Below are 9,423 nucleotides of genomic sequence, written 5' to 3'. Positions count from 1 at the left end.
TTCATGCAAAACAATTAGCAAACTGATAATTTTGCAATAAAAAACACTATCCAAAAACTCTCACTTCATCATAGACAGCATTCTAAAGTTATTTTATATGCAAACGTTTAACATGTTAAATGTCATCTTAACATTTTAATACATAACACGATTTTAAACAAACTGGAGATATAAAGATTTAACTACCGGATTTAAAATGTCATCAAATAATACAGGTGTATGTTTGATATATAAAAACCATAATCGTTAGATTTGTAAAAGAATAGGACATTGGTATATGTAATTGATATCCTATAAACAATTAAAACCAAATTCAACAAGGCTTAATGGATCAGCATTAAAAATTAACAATAATTGAACGATTTCGGTGCGTTGTTTCTGAGAAGCCAGTCGGCGTGAGTACAATATTTGATCGTTTTCTAGACATCCATGCATAACCAGATAACTTTTAAACAACTCAGAGTGAACACTTTTGGAAGCTAGAGAAAGAGGTGATATTGCATTATTATCAACAATGTTTGGATCTGCATGATTTTCTAACAATATTTTAACCATTTGTATATCTCCATTTTGTGAAGCCACATGTAAACAAGTTTTGCCTTCAAAGTTGGAAATATTTGGATTTCCAATGAATTTCAGTAGTAAAAGAACAATTTCATAGAAAAAACGACGTGTAGCAATTATCACCGGAGGCTCAGTATAATCATCATAATGGTTTGGACTAGCTCCATTAATCAATAACATATTAACAGCCTCCAAAAATCCGTTCACAGTTGCGCGCTGCATTGGACAAACATTATAGTTGTTACACAAATTTGGATCAGCCTTAACTTCTAAAAGCAATTTCATGATATCTACGTTCCCTCTTTCAGCTGCAGAAAACAATGGAGTTGCATTTAAACCGTTTCCTAAACAGGGATTAGCTTTGTGCTTCAACAACAATGTAACTACCTCAGTGAAGCCATTTGCTGACGCTACAAAAAGTGGTGTTATATTCAACAATGAATCTGGTGGACCAAAGTGTCCGTTAAAGTGTTTATAACAACGGTAAGTCATAGGCACTGTATGTTCTATACACACATTGTCATAAAACTGTGGAAAATCTAAAAGAAGTGTACGTATCTGATGGTTGTTTTCTCTATTGATTATAGTGCAAAATGTTAGATAATTTGTAACTGCAGCCCATGGATTGTTATTGCCTTGCACTTGTGTATATACATTAGGGTTGCATCCATTTTCTAACAACACTTCTGCTGATAAAATGCTGTTTTTCAAACAAGCAGCAACAAGGGGAGATTCATTATTTACAGAGAAAATATTTGGATCACATTTAAAATCTAACAATAATTGCACAACCTTTACGTTGTCAAAGTAGCATGCAGCATGCAATGGGGTGTTGTTGTTTTTACTGTTAATATTAATATCACACTTATTTTCTAACAAGAATTCAACTATTTCTGTGTGGCCAACAAACGATGCAAAGAAGAGTGGTGTTTGATTATAATCATTCCGAATATCTATGTTACACTTTGAGTTTACCAGCAATTTCACTATTTCCATGTTTCCATTCAGACACGCCATGTGAAGCGGGGATATTTGTTTGTTGTTACATAAATCAGGATTAGCAGTTTTATTCAGTAAATAATCTGCAATGTCAGTATGGTTACTCTCGGTTGCCAGAAAAAGAGCTGACCGGGCAAGTTCGTCGCGAACATTTACACTTAACCCAATTTCAATCAATGAGTGTACAAGATAATTGAATCCCTGATTTGCAACTTTGAGTAATGGTGAAGAATCTTTCTCAGATAAGGATAAAACAATGTTCAGTAAATCCTTGTTCTTTTTCAGGTGTGCAATTATTTTCTGTTGATACGATATATATTTCATTTGACTATTTGTAAATACAATGGCTATATGACCATTTCGAATATCATTTGAAATTCTGTCAAAATATGCGTCTTCCTTATCTGCAGCAACAAGAATGATACCATCGGACTCGTCTGTATTAAATGACTGAAACTGGAATCTGTCACGTATTAAATCGGTATGTGCGACTTCGAGACAGAGATCAACATATCTGTTACCGCAAAACAAAACGAGGATGTCGAATATTTTGTCGTGTATTATACTATAAGAGTTTTTACCTTTCTTTATAAAACTGTTAATGAGCTTATTCAATTGTAATTTGACAACATTAATTGACAAAACGGACGAAATTTCAAAATGGTCAGATAAATTAAGTAAAATATTTCTTATTTCTGCTCTCCGATTGAAAATATTTTCGTCTATGCAGTTATTGTAGATAACAAATAAAAAGAATGTTGCAAACATTGTTTGATCAGTTTCATTCATTAGTGAAGCAAGCTCTAAATTAATTGATTCAAGGGGATTAGAAAAAAATGCTATTACATCACCGTACTGTTTTGGTAAATACATTTGACATAAAAGAGGAAAAAAGTCGAAATTCATGAATAAATTTGATTTCGTTAAAGCTGTTACGTCATTTTGGGACAGATATACTTCTGCCATGAGACTTCTTTCTTTTATAGACAAAGCATATGTTTCTGAAGTTATGTCAACGTATACATCTGAAATGAGTTTTGCTCTAGAAAATTGTCGATCTTTAAAAATATAATTTCTACATGAACTTAATATTTTAACTTTACTGTTACTCAGAACTACTTGTATTTCATTTGACAACCTACACCAATTGCCTAACACTTGATTGTCAATGGCATATTTACCACATATATCATCATAAACAAACATTTGTTTACATTCTGAATTATAGTACAACTTAATTTCTTCAGGAGAATTAACTGGAAGGATATCATAATTCTCCTCATTATGTAACAGAAGAGCAACATGGTGAATTGATGTTGACTTTCCACATCCTGGTGGACCTATAACTGTCACGACTTGTTCGTTTTTGAGAATTTCTTCGATTCTTTCAATAGCTTTTGTTTGAACAACTTTCTCGTCAATGCGATACCATTCTTCTAAAAGGCTATTGTGGACAACTGTTGATAGAAAAATATTCAATTGAGTAAATTGGATTGATGTTTTTCGTGGCGTTCGTGTTGCTTAGTCTTTTGTTTTCTGTCTTGTCTTGTGTACTTTTAGTTTTTTGTTTGTCATTTTCGTTTTTAGCCTAACGGTGTCTTTTCGATCTTTGACTGTCCCTCTGGTATCTTTTGTCCCTTTTTTACGCAAGCAATATGTTTTGTTTGAATTGAGGGTTTTATGGTCCTTCAATGTAATTGAAATAAACTATTTTCATTGTTTTGTCCTATAGCTGCCTAATATCTCTCTCTGTCTATTCTGCTTATCTGAAAATTAAAACATACTAGTATATAGAAGCATATTTTATGGTTATATTGCTCTTGGTTTTCCGTGTTCCCTTATTTTATATTTGTCATATACACTATATCATTTCATTTCCATATTCAAATTTTATCGAATGTAGCTAAAATATCCTATATTAGACCTAGTGCCCACAGAAATTGTTTAGAAATATAGAGTTTTTAAAATTTATTTTCATATTAGTTTTGGAAATAGTTTATTAATCTGTATGTTGAATATAAAGTAACAATATGTATTTTTACCGTAATTCGACCATTTTTCCCCTTGCAATGTGTAGTAATATTATCTTCAGATATGTTTGTATAGCATCTTATATGTAGTGCAAAACCATGTTTTTTTTAATTTCTTAATAATGTTTACTACCTCAGCAATAGATCACATTAAGCTATATATGGCAAGGCTTTGTTTTGCTTTTTTAGACTTTGTTTAATTCGGGCGTCACTGACGAGTCGTTTGTAGACGACACGAGCGTCTGGAGGAAATACAAAATGTTAATTTTGGTATATATGATTAGTTTATTTATCGAACTAGGACTTGATATGACATACAGTTCTAATTTTACTATATATTGTAAAAAAAAAAAATTACCAGTAACTCCTTCTGGGATTGTTTCGCTTCTTATGTTTCTAAGTTCTGTCAAAATTTCTCTGTAATTACTATCTAAATTACAGACTTTCAAATCAGCACACAATTGTGTAAAAACGAGTCCTCCTAGAAGAATGATAGCCTGAAAGTATTTTGAGATTTTAACATTTAACATGATAGATAAGTGGAAAGTACGAAAAAAAACATCATAGCCCGTATATGAATTTCCATTTTCTCACTATCAAAAATTTATATTATAATTGAAAACAAATACGTTTAAATTTGAGAGAAAATAGATAAAAATATAAAAGTGTCAAAAGCTTTGATGGAGTAGAGGATACAGTGAGAAAGTTTACTTTCGTTTTGATAGAGGTTTCTCAACATCTTACGAACGAACGAAAATCGCCCTAACTTGACGTAACTTGCCGTAACGAGAAAAGAGGGAGTAGTAATTTGTCTTATAATTTTGGTTTATCGGTTGTGCTCTTCTTCCCTTTGAAATGTCTTTTAAATGTAAAATATGCATGCTTGATTTTTTAAACCCATTTTGAATCAAATACATATTATATTTATTAGATATTATATAATATATAATATACAATTTACTGTCCAATCAGCACAGTTGAAAGTCTTATTGATCTATGAATTTAAGTGAAGAATATTTAATCAAAGGACAGTAATCGTACAAGAAATTTTAATTAACATGATGACACTCCTATTTTACCTCGTGTCCACGAAAGAATTTTTACCGTTAATCAGCTTCTAGCTTAGATTAAAAAAAAATCCTCTACCTCTACCCCTACCTCGACGCCCACGAGTTCTGATAAATTTTGTTGACATGTCTGTGTTGTTTTCGAGAGTTTTACGTATTAATGACAAATAGAAGGACTGGAAGAGTATTTATATGGAATATGATGTTGACGTTATTGTTGAAAGCGTAGTTAGATGACGGTATGAAAGTGGTAAGATCGTAGAATGATCGTGGTAAGAGCGTTCTATAATCGTAAAAGAAGCGTGGTAAGATCGTGTTGCAATCAGATAAATCGTGGTGATAATGTTATAAGCGTAGTAAGATCGTGATAATCGTAGTAAGGTCGCAGAATAAACGTGGTTATAACGTTGTAAAATCGCACTGGAATTGTTGTAGAAGCGTAATGAGAACGTATTACCATCCTGAAAACAACAAAAATCTACATTTTAATGGCACTCATACCACGACCTCACTACGATTTGAATTTATTTTTGACCGCGTTGAGCGTGGTGCGATCGTGGTCTTTTGTGACTGGGGCATAAAGTAGGTCAATATTACCTGACTAAGTACTTTCCAGATCTGATGAAATTCCTGTTCAGTGAATGTTCCTGTATGTTTATGAACAATCTCATTTCGGTAAAACTTAATTGTTGACAAGGCTGCCGCATCAGTCGTAACAGCTGAAACTGGAAGCTTATCTTGGATAACTATGTTAGCGAAATTCCTGAGTAAGCATAACATAAGGGTAACATCAAAAGTACACGAGACAGCCGTACCTGAAAACACATTCATAAAGGTTTAGATTTTTATAAAGTTAAGTAGTGTAGATTGTAGATAAAACGGTGACTATTCGCTCCTAACTTGTAAACTGTCATAAACCAATTTTAAAAACATTTTCCGTTGCAACTTTTAGAAAAATTGACAGGAGTGTGAAAGTTTATTATTGTAATTGAAAGCACATATTTCAAGTTGAAAATTTTGGGGCCAGCTGAGGACCACTTTAGGTTGTAGGATTTTCTCGCTGCGAGACCTATTGATGGCCTTCGTCTGTTGTCTGCTCTTTGTTCAGTTTGTTGTCTCTTTGACATATTCCCCATTTCCATTCTCATTTTTATTTTTTGCATGTGTATATCTGATTTTAAAGAAGTGAAACTATACAAATGTTCATCACTTCAGTTGCACGTCGATTTTCCTGTTTTATTCCATTTACAAATTAGAATAAAAGTTGAAGATACCAAACCGAAAATGTTAAAAAAAAAAGATATTGAAAGAAGTTATGATGGAGACGACAAACTTTATTGATTAAAACCAACACAAATATTTCCTTTGACGATTGATATTCACCTTCCCTATAATTGATTCCAACAAAAGACAGTGCAATGAAGCAGAAGCTATTTTACCATTCGTGTTCCCATCGAAGTCAGGTAATTCAAAAAATGTTGACAAAAAGATTATCCAATTTGAAATATATTGTTGCATGCTACATTCATAACTTAAACTGCCTTAAAAAGATCCGAATATATATATTTTGAGATTAATTGCCTGTAATTTATTTTATAAATCACCCTCTACCTTTAAACAAACTCTAACGTCTTAATCTAATTAAAAATTGCCTGAATTTGGAAAAAGTAAGTCCCATTGTTTATGAGTTATTATTCTCTTCTGTCTCAGCCTTTGGATTTTCGCTCTCTTTTGATTGAGAACAGTTTGCAATCCTGATGGATAAAATTCCTTATCAAACTTTACTCTAACAGCTGTAGGTGCTACTTGAAGCATTAAATTTGCGATACGAAGGTGAAATGTCTCCTCTGCACTTATTGTTGTTGCCATTTCTGAAAAAAAGTGAATATTAAAGTTTGTCATTGACAACAGTCAAATAACATCAACACAAAAACACGAGGTTAAACTCATTTTTTGTGTTTACCACCAACTAAGAGAGATGATCAATCCCATGAAGGATTGTTTTGAAATATCACATCAAAACCTAATTTCCGCCACTAAACTCATATAAATGCAACATTAATGTAAACATTTATATGGGGACACTCATGTAGTGTTCTTATATCATTTTTATTTATCAATAGAACCAAACAATTTATGTCTTTTGTACACTTAAGCTGTCAAGTTTAATTGCTTGATTTTTGCATTGTTCATCCTTTTACAACACTAAATTAGCATTTGATTGAAGTTTGATGTCCCAGAAATGACCAACATCCGTATTGTAGTAATTAATGAAATATGGTCAAAGCTCCTCAATTGTTCAGACAGTATAAGATAAGGAGGAAAGTTGCATATAATCTATATTTAACATAATTCTCACTATAGAATAATAATAATTATTCATATTCAAAAACATATAAATGGTACTGTGAAATTCACTAAAATCTTAAAAATTATGCAATTAAAAATATTTTTCTCGACAAAATAGGATTAAGCCTTCTAATAGTACAAGTTCAATAAACCCTTTTTTCCAGGTGATTTGTATAGAATAAAGGATCGTATCTTTGTAAAACCTTTTGTCTGTGAGCTTCATAGTTTTGATTAAGAAACTCTTGCATATTATATCAATCTTTATATGTATTCGTTTTAGATTTTATTCCCTATATATGTTTTCTGTTTTGAATTTGTTTTGTTAACTTCCAATTTAATATCAATTTGATTGCAACATAAGAGATAACACTACATTATTTTTTTTATGGTCAGATATTAACAGCTGCACCACCAGATGATTGAATGACAAGCTCCTCCCATAAGCTCTTATATATAAAGTATTAATTATGTGTTTTTATTTACATTATCTAATTATAAATTTTCCCTGTTGTCAGGGGCCTCGGTGGCCAAAAGTGGTCTAAGTAGTTCTTCTACTATAATCACTTGCCAGTCAACGCTGAGGTTGTTAGTTCGAACCCCGCTCGTGCGAATGCACCAGACTCCAATCTTAATTGGCTAGAATTGCCAGTTTTACTTTAGGTGGTTTTCTCCGGGCACTTCGGCTTCCTCCGCCAATAAAAACTGGCCACCACGAAATAACACCAAAGGGGTGCTTAAAAGTGGCATTAAAACACCAATAATGAAATAAAAATCTCCATATTGTGACATCATTTAATAATGACTCTAGGACTTTAACAAAATGTTCAGAAGGATAAATATTTTAAAATAATATGATAAAAAAATCACTAAAATCATTATGAGACTGTATATAAATGAGACTAAATAAAAAAATAATTTTTCTAGTTCAGCATTTGTTATAATTACAACCATCAAATAATTTGAACTGTTCATGTCAAGTTCTTTTTCAAGCTTATTCTAACCAAATGAAGAGAAAATCCCAAAACCAAAACGGGCATTTTGAGTGACTCCTGTGCTCAAACTATTTCCCAATCAAACGTGTAAAAGACTTAGCACAATATGATGTTTGCTGGCAAGGATTTGGGTAACAATGACAAATAATCTTCCCACAGGGATACAGAATCTCTCAAATCATTGATCGTTTATTACTAAAGGTTCATAGCAGCCATGTTTGTTAGAAAGAAATTCTCGTGATCGTTATTTATCTGTTTGTTTTATCTTGAAATAGATAAATTATCAGTTAGTTATACATTTTAACCTTTACAAATATAGTCAACTTCATAATTCGACAACAAAAGCTAACATATTATAACAAACCGTAATTGGTATTAATATTTGAATAGATATAAAACCTAATAACTTGTATGTTTTAAAAAAAAGATTTTCCAATTGACACGTTAAAGGGGCACTAGCTGTCAAATTCATGTTCACCGATTTGACTAAAATTCTAATATTCGATTTAAACCAATGAAAAACATTTATTCAAACTATCAAAGGTCTAAAATAAACAATTTACAGGGCATGGGCACGATAATTTGTAACTTAGTTTCGTGTCTATTTTAGTCTAGACGCCATCTAATTAAGTATCGAGATGACCTCTGATGACCATATAAACGACGTAAACATAAATATAGATATAAATAGATTAACCAAATCGTACAATTAGATTTTGTCTAGGTCTGCTCAATTTAATATTATAGATTGAAAATGTATGTGTATCATCGTATTTACCTGTATACGAATGATTTTTTGTGGATATTATCAGTCAATCAAATGATTTGCACTTTCAATGTTGACATTCTTTCCTTTAAATACCTTTATATGAAAAAAGCATGCGTTATCCATCTCTAGCTAAGGGGTTAAATTGAAGTTCACATTAATACGGATTCAATGAGGTAGAATTATTCACTTGCAAGTGAATAATGATCAGCAATGTTTCTTAGCTTATTTTGACAAATAATCAATACTAGCTGCTAAAAGCGAATAATTATTTAACTCTTTCACTTTCATTAATGATTGAACAAAAAAAATAATATTTAATGCATAAATGAACAGTGCGTTTTCGTTTTTCAACATGTAATTCAACTGATAATAATTTTGCACACTTGATTATTTAGTAAAAAAAAAAGTGGATACGAAAGTTTCTAAATGCGAAACAATTTTATGACCTCGGTTCATATATTATTTCATCTCTCATTGAAGGTTTCTATGTTTGCCATTTCGTGCTCATCAAAATTTACATTTATGTCGTTTCATACATCATGGAAATGAAAGATCTATATTGACAACCGTTGATAACTATAAATAAAAAAGTTACAGATGGTTATGCTGGTGAAGTTTGCAAAAAGATGTTTTGCTCAACAGCTACATGAGCT

General features: G+C 31.6%; 1 protein-coding gene across 1 annotated transcript; it reads right to left on the bottom strand.

Moving 5' to 3' along the window:
- Window positions 1-291: 291 nt before the first annotated feature.
- On the bottom strand, window positions 292-5,918 carry LOC139500235 (uncharacterized). The gene is made up of 3 exons (XM_071288976.1): window positions 5,258-5,918; window positions 3,952-4,090; window positions 292-3,020 (listed from the first exon to the last, which is right to left on the bottom strand). The coding sequence occupies exons 1-3, from the start codon at window positions 5,489-5,491 to the stop codon at window positions 292-294; spliced, it is 3,102 nt and encodes a 1,033-aa protein (XP_071145077.1). The 5' UTR covers window positions 5,492-5,918.
- Window positions 5,919-9,423: the final 3,505 nt, after the last annotated feature.

The sequence above is a fragment of the Mytilus edulis genome, chromosome 13, assembly GCF_963676685.1.
Source record: "Mytilus edulis chromosome 13, xbMytEdul2.2, whole genome shotgun sequence".
Classification (NCBI taxonomy): Eukaryota; Metazoa; Mollusca; class Bivalvia; order Mytilida; family Mytilidae; genus Mytilus; species Mytilus edulis.
This window is presented reverse-complemented; position numbering and strand designations above follow the sequence as displayed.